The sequence below is a fragment of the Nyctibius grandis genome, chromosome Z (genome assembly GCF_013368605.1).
Source record: "Nyctibius grandis isolate bNycGra1 chromosome Z, bNycGra1.pri, whole genome shotgun sequence".
In the NCBI taxonomy this organism is placed as follows: domain Eukaryota; kingdom Metazoa; phylum Chordata; class Aves; order Nyctibiiformes; family Nyctibiidae; genus Nyctibius; species Nyctibius grandis.
Genome location: NC_090695.1, coordinates 59,886,094 through 59,902,685, shown reverse-complemented (window position 1 = coordinate 59,902,685; position 16,592 = coordinate 59,886,094). Strand labels below are relative to the sequence as shown.

At 46.3% G+C, this 16,592-nt stretch overlaps 1 protein-coding gene across 4 annotated transcripts in view; it reads left to right on the top strand.

Annotated features, from left to right (window-relative positions):
* ABCA1 (ATP binding cassette subfamily A member 1) overlaps positions 1–16,592 on the top strand; it is a 97,386-nt gene that overhangs the window by 73,714 nt on the left and 7,080 nt on the right. For 3 of the 4 annotated variants that reach the window (XR_011050191.1, XM_068424120.1, XM_068424122.1), the window contains 23 exons: positions 340–479; positions 1,517–1,654; positions 2,199–2,419; positions 2,888–2,960; positions 3,501–3,703; positions 4,747–4,795; positions 5,713–5,826; positions 6,179–6,330; positions 6,798–6,922; positions 7,319–7,417; positions 8,614–8,803; positions 8,955–9,049; positions 9,458–9,490; positions 10,077–10,182; positions 10,876–10,950; positions 11,374–11,543; positions 12,456–12,633; positions 13,187–13,302; positions 13,391–13,535; positions 14,794–14,917; positions 15,542–15,671; positions 15,804–15,924; positions 16,105–16,167. Coding sequence is in view for 3 of the 4 variants with exons in the window: in XM_068424120.1 (XP_068280221.1) it covers positions 340–479; positions 1,517–1,654; positions 2,199–2,419; positions 2,888–2,960; positions 3,501–3,703; positions 4,747–4,795; positions 5,713–5,826; positions 6,179–6,330; positions 6,798–6,922; positions 7,319–7,417; positions 8,614–8,803; positions 8,955–9,049; positions 9,458–9,490; positions 10,077–10,182; positions 10,876–10,950; positions 11,374–11,543; positions 12,456–12,633; positions 13,187–13,302; positions 13,391–13,535; positions 14,794–14,917; positions 15,542–15,671; positions 15,804–15,924; positions 16,105–16,167 (2,860 nt within the window). In the remaining variant the exon portion in view is untranslated. The remainder of the gene's footprint in view (positions 1–339; positions 480–1,516; positions 1,655–2,198; positions 2,420–2,887; positions 2,961–3,500; positions 3,704–4,746; positions 4,796–5,712; positions 5,827–6,178; positions 6,331–6,797; positions 6,923–7,318; positions 7,418–8,613; positions 8,804–8,954; positions 9,050–9,457; positions 9,491–10,076; positions 10,183–10,875; positions 10,951–11,373; positions 11,544–12,455; positions 12,634–13,186; positions 13,303–13,390; positions 13,536–14,793; positions 14,918–15,541; positions 15,672–15,803; positions 15,925–16,104; positions 16,168–16,592) is intronic. The other variant, XM_068424121.1, reaches the window with a different exon arrangement.

Below are 16,592 nucleotides of genomic sequence, written 5' to 3'. Positions count from 1 at the left end.
ATCAGCACGAGCCTACACTTTCATCTTTCGTCCCTCTTTAAACAAACGTACACCATTAAACTTAAGTAGGCCAGATGTTTCCCCAGTGCCTATGATTTGGGATGTTTGGGGTACTCTGTCAAGCACCCTTGAAGGAGGATTATTTACATTGGTGCTGAATAGCCACACCCTGAAATCAGGCCCAAGCTGAGCACACACAGTCTGTAGCTCCTTCCTGAAACCTTGACCTTAAAAGATATTTTCCCAAGCAAACAAACATGCTTGCTGTAATGTTAAGGCAAGGGATGAATCCCAGCATGGTGTTATCAGATGTGCCCTGAGCCTGGTTCTGTTCCCTAGATTGACTGTGGAGGAGCACATCTGGTTCTATGCACGGCTCAAAGGGCTGCCAGAAAAGAAGGTGAAAGAGGAGATGGAGCAGATGGCAATGGATGTTGGTTTGCCTCACAAACTGAAAGCTAGGACAAGCAAACTCTCTGGTAGGTTCAGCTGCTTTTACATTTCTCAACTGCTTCCTCAGCCCCAGAAAGACTCTCTTGAGTTTCACAGAGGCTGCATCATGAACCTTGGTTGGATCGTCCAGTTAAATATAGACTGCCACACAATTAAGCACTTAAGGAAATAAGTTATTTATTTAGTACCTAATCAGTATATCTTTGTAAACATAACAATCGTATACTATCTTATGCTATCTAATGGCCATAACAAGTCACTTGCTTTCTCTGAATATTTTGTACTTGATTCCATCATGACGTAGTCGAGCTACATGTGATATGTGTTCTCCAAATGCTTACTAATATGTTTGGGTTTTATGGGCTTAGGTGAGAGTGGCTGAGACCATAATTTCCAAGTCCGTTGCTGTTTGTAAACCATATGTGCATTTCTTATGTTGACTTCTGCTTGTTCAGTTGGCATCCTGGAGCATCCTTCCCCTTTGTTCAGGAACAGCAGGATTCCTGCATCAGTCTGTACCAGATAGTTGCGGGACAGAGACTCCTTTGTTTCTGACTCAACTGTCAGCACAGACTGTGCATTTGACCTTGGGAAGGGAGAGCAGACAGCCACAGGTTGGCTTTAGTATTGAAGAGTGTAATATAATTCCTTGCTGCTGCCTCGGGCACACTTCCACAGGAGAGTTGTCTCTTGGGGATCTATTTCTGCACCTCAAGCTCTGAAGAACTGTGCTTCAGATCCTCAAATATGGTTAGGCCTCCAAGCTGGTGACTTGCTACTGCAGGTGTTGAGATAGTATGATTCACTTATGGAAGGGTTTGCAAGGTGTGGTTTCCTGCAGTAGGAGGAGAGTTGGACTCACTGAGGGAAGACCATCAGATGAATTATCCCCTGTCCTGAAGGTGATGGGACCCTGAAGGCCTGGAACCGTAGCAGTGCGTGGTCTTCTCAGTATGCAATTCTGCATTCTCCCTGAGAGCGCATTATCCACTGTGCTGCAGCTATTGCTGTTCCCCTCATCTCTGCCTCAGCCTGAACACCACTTCCTTTTTGTGCCTGTCAGGTGGCATGCAGAGGAAGCTCTCAGTTGCCTTAGCCTTTGTTGGTGGCTCCAAGGTTGTCATTCTAGATGAGCCTACAGCTGGGGTGGATCCTTATTCTCGCAGAGGGATTTGGGAGTTGCTCCTGAAGTATCGGCAAGGTATGTGGTCTTTTTCTCTACTCTCAATGAATGTGTCATAGAAAGCAAGAGAAAATCAATCTGATAAATGACTGTTCCCAAAACAGCAACGTGGCTTTGCAAATCTGTTGTTGCTTGCATGGAGGAAGGAACAAAGACCATGCAGGACAAAGGTGTTCTAATCTCTCATCTGTCCTCCTTTCTCATCCTATTTGTGTCAGAGCTCATGAACAAAGTTCCTCAGTGGGTTGTGAGGGCAGTTAAAGTCAGAAATTCACCCTTGGTGTGCAGCAGTGTCCTGTTCTGCTCTGTGTAACCAGCCTTGCTGACACGAAATCAACCTGCCTTTGCTGAGCGTGACAAGGGCCTGCAGATAGTGGGGAGAATAAACACATGGCAGCAGTTTTGAACCTTTTCCATACTGCTAGCCTTGTTCAAGGGAGCCTGGACTTGCAGCATCAACTTCCCAGCCAACTTCATGGCAAGATCCAGATGATTGTGGCTTTGGCTTGGGAACACGGGTATGGTTGGCGTACCAGCAGTATCTTCCCTTGCTTTCTTCCAGGCCGCACTATCATTCTCTCCACGCATCACATGGATGAGGCAGACATTCTGGGGGACCGGATTGCCATCATTTCTCATGGCAAGCTCTGCTGTGTTGGCTCTTCTCTCTTCCTGAAGAACCAGCTGGGAACAGGCTATTATTTGACCCTGGTCAAGAAGGATGTGGATTCCTCTCTGAGCTCCTGCCGAAACAGCAGCAGCACAGTATCCTATCTGAAAAAGGTACAGCTGACCCCTCCTGCTCATGTGCATTCTTCCTTCATGAAATCTTAGGCTTATGGGAAGCAGCAGCTAAGGTTTTACATGGATTCTCAAAGAGAAAAAAATCCCTTACTCTTCGAAAGAAGTGTTACTTGCTTTTATCCATGCTATGCCAGATCATGTCTGGTTAAACTGTTGCATGGGACGTACATCTCCATTATAGTTTCTTTCAAGGCTGGTGATCCAAAGCTGATCGGAGAAATACAGAATAGATGAAGTGCACACTTTGTAACACTCACTTCTACAACTGTGACCTCTCGCTTTTATTTCAACCTTTTGCAGTGCTATGTCACCATTACTTTCTGACTCCCCTGAGGAGTATCCAGCATGTTGCAGCATCTGGTTGGAGTTACCTAGAGTGTAGCATCCGGTGGGCCTCTTTTTGATTTAACAGCAGGAAACAATGGTTGTCTTTTCTTTTGTGACCAGGATGACAGTGTCTCCCAGAGCAGCTCTGATGCTGGCCTTGGCAGTGACCATGAAAGTGACACATTGACAATAGGTGAGGCTTGGAAAAGAACATAAGATTCAGTCCCAGTGCTGATATTGCTCTGTCTTTGACCTTGGACAACAACCTTAACCATGTGCCCCTGTGTAGCTACAGTCTTGAGACAATTATTAAATTCACAGAGATGGTATTTTTAAATCCATAAATATTGGAACGTTTTTCTTTAGTGAGCCATTCTGGGTTCAAACTGTCCTGAGATTTAATAACCAAAGATTATATAGTTGCTAGGTCTGTTAGCAATATGTAGTGCTTGCTGGTGAACCGTACATCAGTGACTTGCAAGGCTGCCAGCAGCATGTAAAATCTCTCCCAGATTCTGCAAATAGAAAGAATAGCCAGGCTTGGGTCCAGGGCTTCCTTCAAGCTTGTGTTGAATGTAAAAAGAAACCAGATTTTCCATGGAAATGAGCTGCTTTCCAGAGATGTCCCATTTTCTCTGCTTTCCTTCCGGCAAGGTTTTTCAGACTGAGCTCTTCTTTCCACATAATGAGAAGTAACAAGATGAAAACTGTCTTTTCCTTTTGGTTCTTCTAGATGTGTCTGCAATTTCAAATCTCATTACAAAACATGTTCCTGAGGCTAGGCTGGTGGAGGACATTGGCCACGAATTAACCTATGTCTTGCCATACAAGGCTGCTAAAGAGGGAGCTTTTGTGGAGCTGTTCCATGAAATTGATGACCGTCTCTCTGATCTTGGCATTTCCAGCTATGGGATTTCTGAAACCACCCTGGAGGAAGTGAGTGAGATGAAGATTCTCTTTTTGACTTATACTAGGCAAAATTAGTCATAGCAGAAACAAGAATGAGACGGAGTCTTGTCTCTTCCTGTAAACATATATTGTGGAACATGGCAGCTTTGCATTCCTCTCCAAAATGGATCGTTTTCTGCCCTGTTTAAGTGTATACTCATAGAAGCGTGCATTAAAAACTGAAATGTAGTACAGTCAAGCATAGACAGGTCCTTTGTACTCAGTCGCACTTTGCTGAGATGTCATGAAAAGGTTGGCCGCCAATTTTGCTTCTAATGACTGTGTAGACACCTTTGAGGTATTTTTAGGGATGATTTGTGCTGCATTTAACTGAAAACATACATTTTAGTACTGGAGACCGTACTTTACAGAAACCACTTAGACATATGCTCGTCAGGGATGTTTTTAGGGTTTGTTCCTTGTGGCTGTGTTCCAACTGACAGGTCTCCCTTTCTTTTGTCATAGAGGTGTCATGCACTTTATCCAGTGTTTGTCGTCTTTTTCTTTTTTTTTTTCTTTTTTAAATAATATAAGGGAAACTGAAACCATGGTGTTGTCACTTATTGAGGTTGTCCTCTAGGTCCTCCCACAGCTATGAAGGCCTTGGCTGCTGTCTGCAATTTGAAAATGAATGTGTTCTGGTTTAGGAGAGTCCATGGGACAAGCTCCCCAAAGGTGCCTATTCAAGCACGAGCAGGAGTGTGAGCACTGTCAGACTAGGAGGAAGATGAGATTCCCCAAATTTAGTAACTAGGTCTTTATCTGAGACATAGGAAAGAGCTTGTATTTGAGACGAGCTGAGAACTTAAATTGGAAAGGAGGAATGGCTGGTATGTGGTTACAGGCTGGCTCCTGGAAGCTGGATGGAAGCCACAAAATCCGTGTCCCCATCATGCAGGGGATAAACCCTGTATCCTCCTCTTCTCGTGCTGCATCTGCCAGTCTTGTGCTCTCTCTCAGCATCTCCTGAAGCATTCCCCACAATAGCACTCCTGTTTTAGTTTTCACTGACACTTACTATTGCTTTTCAGATCTTCCTGAAAGTGGCTGATGATAGCGGTGTGGATGCAGAAACCTCAGGTGGGCGTAGTTGTCTCCTACAGTGTTGAAGGGGACTTCAGGGGAGGTACCCTTTCTTTACGGTATTTGTGCTGTTCAAGCACAAGGCTGACTAAGCCTAGATATTTCAGGAGTAAAATCTCGGTGCAGGGCTTAGCTCCCAGGGGAATAAAGGGTCTAGTGGGTATCTCAAATGAGGAGTGTTCCTGGTCTCAGCAGCCTTGGGTAAGTGAGTGACCTTTGTGTATGGCAGCATGTCCAGCTATACAGTGACACATAGCAAGGTGTGACAAGCCCTGTTTCAGACTGAACTGGAATTCTGCTGTGCTAATATTTTTTATGACCTAAAATAGCTGTTCTTCATATACTTAATGCATGCTTTTATATACTGTTAACTTCTATTAACTCAGTGGTAGCATGTTTATTTTCTAATAGCAGAGAGTTTCTTGTGTTTGAGTGTATTGTGAACTACTTGACTGACACTGTTGTCTACTCTGAGGAACAGTAAAAACTCTTGACAGGGTCAGACCGCAGTAGGGACCAAATGACTTTCTGAGAGCAGCTCACTGCACTAAGTGCTTCTGCCAGCATTTCCTGATAAACTAGTCCTAGCAAATTGCACTGGAGTCATGCATATTAAGTGAGAATTTCTTACAGTGAGAGCAGCCTGCAGTTTCCATGGCTAAATGAAAAAAAAAGTGTCCAGTGCACTAGAAGAAGCTTCCAGGACAGCACACAAAAAATAGTGCGTAAAACATGTGACGCTTGCAGAGTGACAGTCTTGGTTTTACTTTTACTGCACTGGAGACACTCCAGATCAGCTCCTTAGTTTGCAAATGGAAAACATGTAAAATGAAAATGATACTGCTTTGTTTTTTCTGGGGCTGACTGGAGATAAACTGAAGTAGTTCAGCTAATCATAACTGCATTATTTTCAGATGGGACATTGCCAGCCAGAAGGAACAGGCGTGTGTTTGGAGACAGACAGAGCTGCCTTCGTCCATTCACAGAAGATGATGCATTTGAACCTAATGATTCAGACATAGATCCAGGTATTGCTGGGGCTCAAGCCCGTTTTCTTTTTGTGGACAGTCTTTCATACTATAAATACTACAGATCAGAAGGCTGAGACAGCCAAAGTAGTGGTGGTTTATTTGCCTTTGGGAATAGTGGACAGTATGGTATCCACAGCCTGCTCGATCCTCCGGAGCATCAAGGCTCAGAGAGATAAGAGTGAAGATGCATTCATGTGAATTTCTGTTACTATCCTTGCTCACCACTCTTTTCTTTTTTTTTTTGGTGAGTGAGAGTAGTTGCTCCAGCTGTCACCCTGTGTCTCCAACACAGAAGTGCCCAGAGAACATCTCTGTGAGCTTTTGAATGAGGGTCATTTCTTCTTGCTAGCAGAATCCAGAGAGACAGACCTTCTCAGTGGCATGGATGGGAAAGGATCCTACCAGATGAAGGGCTGGAAGCTTACCCGGCAGCAGTTCATGGCTCTGTTGTGGAAGAGGCTGCTTATTGCCAAGAGAAGCCAGAAGGGCTTCTTTGCTCAGGTGAGAGCACCCAACATGTTCAGGGTCCCTCAGCAGGGACAGCTCTGGACCATGCATTGTATTCAGAGTTGAAAGGTGGGCAGAAAACCTCAAGGGAATATAGATAACCAAAACTGGTCTTCCCTGTACATCTGAGCAAAAGGGTGCCTGTGCAAGTGAAAGGAGTTACATGATAACCAAGCGGTTGCAGTATTCTTGCACGGCAAGGGTACAACTGAGATTCAAATCCTGATGTGGCCTTGAGAGCAGTATTTGGAGGCTGAATCCTCTGCATCACAAGTGAGTGCCCTGACTGAATGCCAGAATAGGTTTTGTATTGGTGTCTAGCAGTGTCTTGGTGTAAACAGCAAAGACCTTCCTAGGAAACTTTGAAAAAGTTTTGATCCGTTAAGTAACTCATATGTAGCTCCTGATGCCTCTGGGAACATTCACTTTAAAAAGGGCTTGCTCTTTCCTTGCAATTTCAGATTGTGCTGCCAGCTGTCTTTGTGTGTATTGCTCTCATGTTCAGCCTGATCGTTCCTCCCTTTGGGAAGTATCCCAGCCTGGAATTACAGCCCTGGATGTATGATGAGCAGTACACTTTTATTAGGTATGTTTCTTGTGGCCTAAGAATGGTGCTAAATCCTACAATTCTATTCTTCTCTGCAAACGTCAGATACTGCGTTCCTTACCAGGTTGTTTAAATTTGTTTAGCTCAAAAGCACATTTTAAGAGTCCTGGTATTTTCTTTTTAGGCCTTTAAATGCCAACTCTAACTACTGGCAAGGCCATATCCATTTCTGAATGGTGCTATACTCTAGTAATACTATGCACAAAGAGCATGAGTGTATGTGTGCTCCTAGGCCAAGCATTCTTCAAAGGGAAATCTCCACCCATATCCTTTTTCTGAGCTCTTTCACTGTGCTCTCAGCCTTGTTCTGCTGCTGCTTTTGCTGTGTGTCTGTTATCCCACTGGCCTGATAGTGTTTCTCTGCTGTACCCATAGCAATGATGCTCCAGAAGATGAAGGCACTCAGACGCTTTTGGATGCCCTTCTCAATAAGCCTGGTTTTGGGACACGCTGTATGCAGGGACACTCCATCCCGTAAGTAGAACTCTGGGCTGGGAAGAGGAAGCCCATCTCCAGCTTCCAGTCACCCAGTAGATGTAGCCGGCATTAGGAAGTGATAGTCATGCATGGCCAGAGTAGGATTTAAGGCAAAAGAGTTGCAATTACATTCAGTTTTTCTGCTGAGGACCTTTTAGACAGTTACCAACCTTCAGCATGGTGAGGGAATGAGGTTTGAGTGCAAGTCCTTAGTGACAGAGATGGAAAGGAGACAGTAGTCTCTCCCTCAGATTACTGTTTGGCCCTGAACATGGAAAAGTACCTAGTCATGTTGCTCTATGTGGTCATCTGTAGCTATTCCCATTCCACAATCCTCTGTTTCTAGCTGCACTAGAAACCTAGGTTAGCACGCCCACAAACACCAGCAGAAAGAGTGGAGAGCCAGACAGCATTGGTGATCTGTCCTGGCTCTGCCACTGACTAGCTGCATGGCCTTGGGCAAATCACTGAAGATGCAGGCTGCGAGTGCAGAAGGGGTGGGTATACAGAGTCTGGGATGGCGTGTCTCTAGCCTAGAAGAACTGCAGGTCACGTTCACGGGATGATGGAGAGGGGTCAAGGGGCCCTATATGCTGGCCAGTGGTGGAAAGTAATCTGAATCCTGCAAAACAGACACAGGCGCTGGGTTACTCTGCCCATGGGGTGTGGGGAGGAGGCTGCCCACTGATGCTGCCTTGGGGAAGAGCAGTATTTTGGTGCCTCAAAGACACAAATGTCATTCAAGAAATAGCTGTCTGCCATGATCTTAGAATATCTCAAGTTGGAGGAGACCCATAGGGATAATAGAGTCCAACTCCATGCTCCTTGCAGGACTATTTAAAATTAAACCATATGACTGAGAGCATCGTCCAGACACTCCTTGAACTCTGGATGCTGTGCATGCTGGAACTGACTGAAATAAAGCACTCGGGTGCTGCAGAGTGAATGAGAATAAGGGAATGTCTGGCACTACTCACTGTTGGCAAACCTCAGTCTCTTTGGCACTGGGATCTGTTAGAAGCTGCAGAGCGTGCTCTGTTGCTCTGAGCTGTTTTTCTCAGTGAGGTCAGACTCTTTGAAAAACAGCCTGCCTCTTCTGGGGACTGTGGTATCTGTTACTTAAATGGCTTGTAAGCAAAGGCCATCGTTGTTGTTTTAAAAACTGCATTTGTCTTGCCTCTTTCCTGACACAGAGACACTCCTTGCACCATGGGGCAGAGGGAATGGACCACCACTTCAGTCCCAGACTCAGTCCTGGACATCTTCTTGAAAGGCAACTGGAGCATGGAGAACCCTTCCCCATCTTGCGAGTGCAGCAATGAGAAGATCAAGAAGATGCTGCCTGTGTGCCCCCCTGGTGCAGGCGGGCTGCCACCCCCACAGGTAGGAGGGAGGTCAGGGGTGCTGCGATGAGGGGTGCTCCTGGAGAGCAGAGCGACTGGGTGTGATTTTTGTGTGCAGCACTGCACACAGTTTGGCTCAGCATTTGTGTTTTCTGATGGGCTTTTATCTCTGTTTTCCCCGGTGATGCCAGCGCGAGCAAGACACTGCTGACATCCTCCAGAATCTGACGGGCCGCAATATATCAGACTACCTAGTGAAGACCTATGCGCAGATCATTGGGAAAAGGTAGCTGTTGAACACACCCTCTCTCTTCCCTCCCCACCAAATGCTGCTTGCTGGATGGGGGATGCTGCACAGATCAGGCGAAGAGGCCTGGGCAACCCAAACTCTTCAGCAGTGGGCCAGACCCGCTCGGCTCCTTAGACTGTCCTGATCCACAGCTCAAGTGGTGTTTCTGCTTTATTAGTGATGCTGTGGCAGCTCTGAGGGGGCTGTCCTGAGCCTTGTAGGCAGAGCATGGGGAAAGTCTGTGCACCAACCCGAGGGATTACGCTGAAGAGAAGTGGTAGAATATATGCCAGATGTGAAGGGCTGTTTCACTCTTTTCCCTGGCCATGTGCCTGCAGCACTGGTACATCTGTCTCTCTCCTTTTTTCACGTATTATACATGGGCTTTCTTTTCTGTCTCTACAGCTTAAAGAATAAGATCTGGGTGAATGAGTTCAGGTGAGTTACTGCCTTTTCTCTAGCTTGTATGTGTCCACTAACCCTTGAGCACTGGGTTGAGCACTGTCTTAAGCAGGTCAGACCCACTCTGCTGTGCAGGTTTTTTTTATATGACTCAAACTGCCAGATGTTGAGGGAGCATGTTTAAGGATAAACTGGGACAACCCCAGAGCACATCACTGGAAAGCATGCCTGCCTTATGTGGAGAGCAGTATTGGCTTGAAAAGATTTGCAGGACAAGCCTACTGATACTCCATCCCAGGAGGTGCTATTCTTCCAAGGAAGGGAAGCAGGGAGATGTCCCGCTTTGCCTGCACTGGCAGCAGAGGATGGCTGTATTCGTTAAATGGAACAGCACACTGAGCAGTTGTAAGATGGGTATTTAACCCCAGAAGCAAAGAGTAGGAGACATCATGGCTAAGCAGCAGTGTAGGAGGATCAAAGTCATCCCTTCATGTAAGAGTGGAGACACTTGCCTTGGATATAGTGCAGGAAGAGGAGGCATCTGGGGAGGGAGGAGGAGTGGCATTTTCTGGAGGTCAGTGAGTAATCAGGTGTTAGTATTACTTTCTGTCTGAACTTTCAGGTATGGCGGCTTTTCTGTGGGAGCCAGCAGTTCACTTATGCTTCGTCCAAGCCATGAAGTCACTGATGCCATTAAACAGGTGAAGAAAATCTTGGAGCTAGCACAGGTGAGCAGCAGTCCTCCATAAACCCAGGATGCGCTAACATCAGAGTCCTGTTACTTGAGGGATGACTTGGAAGCCATAAAATGAGGAGCATGTGTATGCTAGCGGTGTACCTTGGCTTCTCCCTATTGCCTCTGAGCTGAGGTCTCCCAGGGTGGTGTCTGGGAACAGCAGAAGGCTTGGAGACATGCTTAGCTGAGGTTTATGCAGCCGACATTGCTGATGTGGGTTCTACCCAACACCAGTTGCAAGCCAGTGGGGATTACAAACACCTCTGAGTGTTTTGTGGCAGGACAGGGCAGACTGTCTCAGGGAATTAACAAGTGGTTGCCATTTCCTTCAAAACCCCGGTAGAGCCCTACTGTGCTGAGTCTGTCTTGGCTCAGAAGAGAATTTGGGCCACTGCTTTCTTCTGAGACTGTGTGGGCTGCAATGTCTCTGAAGGTTGCCTGCAACCTTGGTAAACACTCTTGCTGGGGAAAAAAGGCCGATCTCTCTTACCGGTGGGACTGCAGAAAGGAAAACGGGAGGAAAGTGCAGTTTCTCAGCCTTACCAGCTCTGGCTTGGTTGATACAGGCTGCAGAATGGAAAGAAAGCTGTCAGAGCTGTGAAAAACATAGTGACCCGCACTGGACTCCAGGACGTGAATAAAGGTGTTCTCAGAGGGGAACTAACTATCTCTTCACTGTTTGCAGGGGAGTTCTGGAGATCGGTTTCTCAACAGCTTGTCAAGTTTCATGAAAGGCCTGGATACAAAGAACAACGTGAAGGTAAATTAACCAGTCCTCACTGCTGTGTCTGCTATTGGAAGCTCTGGTAACCTGGAGTTACTTTTAGTTAGCAAAGTCCCATCAGTTTGCCTTGGACAAGTGTGCAGACCAGAGCTCTCTGTATTTCATAGTGGAGCAAATGCAGCTTGTCTTCTTACGTGGGTTTCCCCAAAATATGTTTCTCCCCTGGAGTCTAGGCCTAAGACGCAGAAGGAGTTCAGTGCTGGATCATTGCTAGCTTCCAGCAGCCTCTTGTGGTTATTGATCAAACTGTATGTTCTGTCCGTGAGCAAACTTAGCTGGAAGGATGTGGAAAGAAATTATATGCCCTCAAGAAAGGAAGGGGTGTTCTGCAGGGTTCAGGAGTCTGTTGGGTAGCTGAAGTACCTGGTGCCTTTCTGATGCTGATGTGATCTCTTGCAGGTGTGGTTCAACAACAAGGGCTGGCATGCCATCGCCTCCTTCCTGAACGTGATCAACAACGCCATCCTTCGGGCCAACCTGCAACAGGGCAAAAACCCTAGTGCTTACGGGATCACTGCCTTCAATCACCCACTCAACCTCACCAAGCAGCAGCTCTCTGAAGTGGCCCTGTAAGTCCTGACGTGAACGCAGATGGGCTTGTGCTCATCAGCTGTTGATTACTGGAAACAGGCAACGTGGGAGGTGTTAGCCTTACTGGTGGACACTCACTGGCCTGTGGCGTTTAGGCTCTAATGTACTGGCCTTATTTTCTGTGGTCTGGGCAAGTGGCAACGTGCTGTTGAGCACTTGCTGTTGAACAGCACTGCTGTTCAAGCTTTCTACGTCTGAGTCGCTGGAAGCTGCAGTTTCTAAGAACCAGACCTTCTGCTTCTTGGGAAATTTCTCTTAGCCGTATCTCCAGAAAGGCAGCTCACCATGAATATGGTCATTATTTTGTCCCAAGGTGCCACCATTTTACTAGGAACCATTGACTGATCCTGTTCAGTTTTGCCCACTGTCTCAGCCTGGGGGGTACACAGTAATGTACAGGGCTTACTCCACTGAGGAACTGACGAGTCCACTACTACCACAACCAGAGTCAGGACTCATGAGCTGTCTGCAGATACATCCTTCAAATCTTAGAGCAGCAGCAGATGATAGTCAGATACTTCTGAACTTTAAAACAACACAAAAAAAAAAAGACAAACCACCAATAACCCCAATAAATGCTTTAAGTGGGAAACAAAGTGGTGGTGATAAGGAAGGCAGAAAGCAGTCTGTTATGCTGAAGTTACCAACCAGTCTCCAGGTTGTGGTGCTGTCCTTGAGATGCCAACAGGCTGTGTATGTTCTCTTTGTTACATGGCTGGAAAAAAACCTGTGCAGTTAAGACACCCTGGTGTGGTCATCTTTTACCCTGCAAAACAAGGACAGCAGAAGGAGAAACAGTTTCTGCACTGTCCTCTATGAGCTGCCTCATTTCATCTCAAAGGAGCCAGCACAAGCATACAAACACTTTGCTCTCTCCTTTTTTTGTCCAGGATGACCACCTCTGTGGATGTCCTAGTCTCCATCTGTGTGATTTTTGCGATGTCCTTTGTTCCTGCCAGCTTTGTGGTTTTCCTTATCCAAGAACGTGTCAGCAAGGCTAAACACTTGCAGTTCATCAGTGGTGTGAAGCCTGTGATCTACTGGCTGGCCAACTTTGTCTGGGATATGGTAAGGGCTTTGTGACTCTGCTAAACTGTCCTCCATTCTGTGTTTGCAGGGTGTCCGTTGCACTGAAGTGCAAAGTGCAGTTGGGGCCAGTGGGCATCACATCAATTCAGTGAATAACAACTGTGCCTGTGACTTCTGTGTTTACTCTCTTGGGGTGGTGGTTCACCTCAGTGGGACAAGAACACTGAACCCACTGAGGATGGGAGGGCAACCATAAGCTCAATCATCAGCATTTATTATGTCACTTTAAAATACCTGCCCCAGAATGTTTGCTTGTGTAGCCCCTTGTTCTGCTCTGTTCAAAGCAGGTTTTTTCAACCAGTGGTGTCCAGAACCTCTCAGAGTCTCTTTACTACTTCTAGAGGGGCCAAGAAATGTAAATTCATGTGTTCTACATTGTAGTTCACACATGTGACACTCCTAAGAGTCTCCCATTGGAAACAGCTTTGGGAGCACTGAAGAGTGTTGAAAACCATTTGTTCAGAGCAGAAAGGCACCTTTCATTTTTTTATCATCTGGAAACAAATCTAAAGCCATATTTTTCGCCTTCCAGTGCAACTACATTGTTCCAGCCACACTAGTCATCATCATCTTCATCTGCTTCCAGCAGAAGTCCTATGTATCCTCCTCCAACTTGCCTGTGCTGGCTCTCCTTCTGTTTCTCTATGGGTAAGGGTTTTCTCATCAGAAGGATGACTGGGAAGGCTCTTAGACTCACAAGGTGCTTACCTGATGTTGCTGCCTTTCCTCTTGCCAGGTGGTCCATCACCCCTCTCATGTATCCAGCCTCCTTCGTGTTCAAAATCCCCAGCACAGCATATGTTGTACTGACCAGCGTGAACCTGTTCATTGGCATCAATGGTAGTGTGGCCACCTTTGTCCTGGAGCTCTTCACCAACAATGTATGTTTCTCCAGAAGCTGCTCACTGTCTTGTGCTTTTATGATCTAGTTTCTTGTTGGTGCCATGTTGCCTTTAGCAACCAGTTGTCCAGAGAGGCTAGCCCCCAGTCTGTACCCATTAGCTGCTGCAGCGGTTTGAACACAGGTTCTGGTGCAAATGGGTTAAAGCCCACTTCAGCAATGTTCACAGAATAGTTAGGGTGGGAAGGAAGCTCTTGAGATTGTCTAGTACAACTGCTGAGCAGGGTCAGCTAAAGCAAGTTGCTCAGGGCCATCAGGTTTTGAACATTTCCAGAGATGGAGACTCCACAGTCTCTCTGGGCAACCTCTTCCAGTTCTCAAGCACCTTTACAGTAAAAAAAAATACATTTTCTTCTGTTCAAATGGAATTTCCTGTAAGTTCTTCATAGGGGGCAGTTGCTGTCTACTACAGGACATTTCAAGCACTCAAGCATTCAGTTGCCCTCATTTTTGCCTCCTGTGGTACATACCTCTCTAACTGTATTGGGAACTTAACCTCACTTCAGTTTTTCCAAAGCCATATGCCTACTGGGGAAGGTGGAAGTTCCTCTCATGCCTGTATGCAACACAAGATGACTTAACAGGCCCCATCTGACCCTCACTGATGTGAAGTGTTCCTTGTGGGAGGAGGTTGAGGCGACCCTGTGGGAGTTACCTGTTGATTGTACCACTGCCTGTGGGCATGAGAAGGCAGTCCTTGGTGATGGTCACTTTCATTACAAGACCCATTTTAGGTCAGTAAAAACATGTCCATGCTTGAAGATAAGTGCCTGGCAGAAGAAGAACAACTTCTCAGGTTGTCCTCAGTGCAACCCGTGGGCTAAGCCAAATGGAAGACAGCAAAGGAAAAGGCTTAGAGCCTCCAGTCTGGGATAGGGAGGGGCTACCCATAGCCTCTAAGATAACCAGTCTGTGCAAGCACAAGTTTCCTGTCTTCTCAACCTGTAGCCTTTCGTCACGTTATCATTTACAGACACTGCCTTTTAGAGGGTGAGCATTTGGAGGAATCTCTCCTTCAGTGCAGTTTGCTTGTATTAATAGCATCTTGAGCAATGCAACAACACTCACTGTCCTGAGGAGCCATGGCTCTTGGGAGAGTATTTCTAATCTGTAGATTTTTGTGGGGTTGCAGTGTTGGGGGAGGGACGGGTTAATCACAACATGGGTCACACTTGGCAGGTAGTGGCTGCTTTCTGCTCAGATGGCTGCTCACTGGCACTTGATTTTTGTTTTAACAGAAGCTAAACAACATCAATGACATCCTGAAGTCTGTCTTCCTCATCTTCCCCCACTTCTGCCTGGGGCGGGGACTCATTGACATGGTGAAAAACCAGGCCATGGCTGATGCTCTGGAGAGGTTTGGTAAGTGAAATTGTGTATCCCAGGGACAGTGTCCTGAAGTGAACAGAGAAAGCTCAAGTCTGCTCCGGATGAGCATCCTTTGCTCCTCTGACTTTCCGTGAACTGAAAGTGCATGATTTACGGAACAGATCTGATCAAAACTGACAAGTCTTCCCAGCTGTCCTCTTCAGGTTGTTAATGAGGACTGAAGGGGGCCTAGCAGATAGATCCCCAGAGTTTTGAGTTATTAGAGGCATTAAATAAAAATGCATAAAGCCAACTGTATGGAGAGGATCATTAGGCCAAGTGTAAGGAGCAGCTGAGATTCTGGAAAGCTGGATATATTTTTTGAGATACAGATGCCAGGCCTGGGTCACAGTATTTCTGTGCTTCACTAACTGTTCGGGAAGGTGGGCTAGCTCTTCTTTGGCAGACTGAATTTTTTGGGCCCGAGTCCCAACTTTACTAGAATAAGAAATGTGCATGCAGCCACAACTGGCCCCTTCTGTGGTCTGTCCCTTCCCTCCTCCCTCTGGCTGCTCTCAAGTTGCCCAGTGCCCAACTTGGTGAGCTCTGCAGGAAGAAATGCTAGCCCATTCATGTTGCTCCAGAAAGGTGACTGTGCTCTTCATCTGATTTTGACAGGAGAGGATCGTTTTGTGTCCCCTCTGTCATGGGACCTGGTGGGAAGGAACCTCTTTGCCATGGCAGTAGAGGGTGTTGTCTTCTTCCTCATCACAGTGCTCATCCAGTACAGGTTCTTCATCAAACCCAGGTAGGTTGTCTGCTCCACTTCACCACTGCAGGCAGGTGAAGTTTTCATTGGTGTCCCCCATGAAGGGGGGAGAATATTAACTATGGAGGCCCTATCATCTTCTGCTACAACTTGTCATGTTGCTCTCTGCAGGCCTGTCTACGCCAAGTTGCCTCCTGTGAATGATGAAGATGAAGACGTAACCAGAGAGAGACAGAGGATAATCAGCGGAGGAGGACAGAGTGACATCTTGGAAATCAAGGAGCTAACCAAGGTGACAGAAAAGTTCTGTATTCCTAAGACTTGGCACAACACCATGCAGTTCACCAGAAGCCTCATTCAGTGGAATTTAGTGGGATCAAAACCGGAGCCTGTCTGGATTGTTGAATATGTATAATTATAGTTCTAATTGTAGTTCTCTTTGACATTGTCCTTTACATTCTTCTGATTTCAGATTTACAGAATGAAGCGAAAGCCAGCAGTTGATAGGATATGTGTTGGAATCCCCCCTGGAGAGGTAAGCTTATCTGTCAAATTCATTGTTTTGCTAGTACTGCAGTATTTAAAAGCAACAGGTAGCAAAGGGTAGGGTAAGATCAGAAACAGATGATGTTCAAATTACATCAAAGGAAATTGCCTGAAAGTTGAAGCAGTTTCTGATTCTGTCTCTCTCTGCCTTTAAAGAAGATGCTGAACTCTCAGTGTCTGGGACCAGAGGCTAAACTCTGGTATCCTCCAAGGTTTGGCACAGATAAAACACTGTGGTGGCACTGCACCAAGGTGACACCACAGTTCGTTCATTTTCCCAGCCTGAAGATCTATATTTAAAATGAAAGTCCAGAAGATTTTTTCTGAAAATGGCACTGAAGGCTCCCTCCAGCTGTCCTGAGGGTCAAGTTTGCTTCCTCTCGTGTTGTCCGTGTTGAAAATGATGCAGCTGAT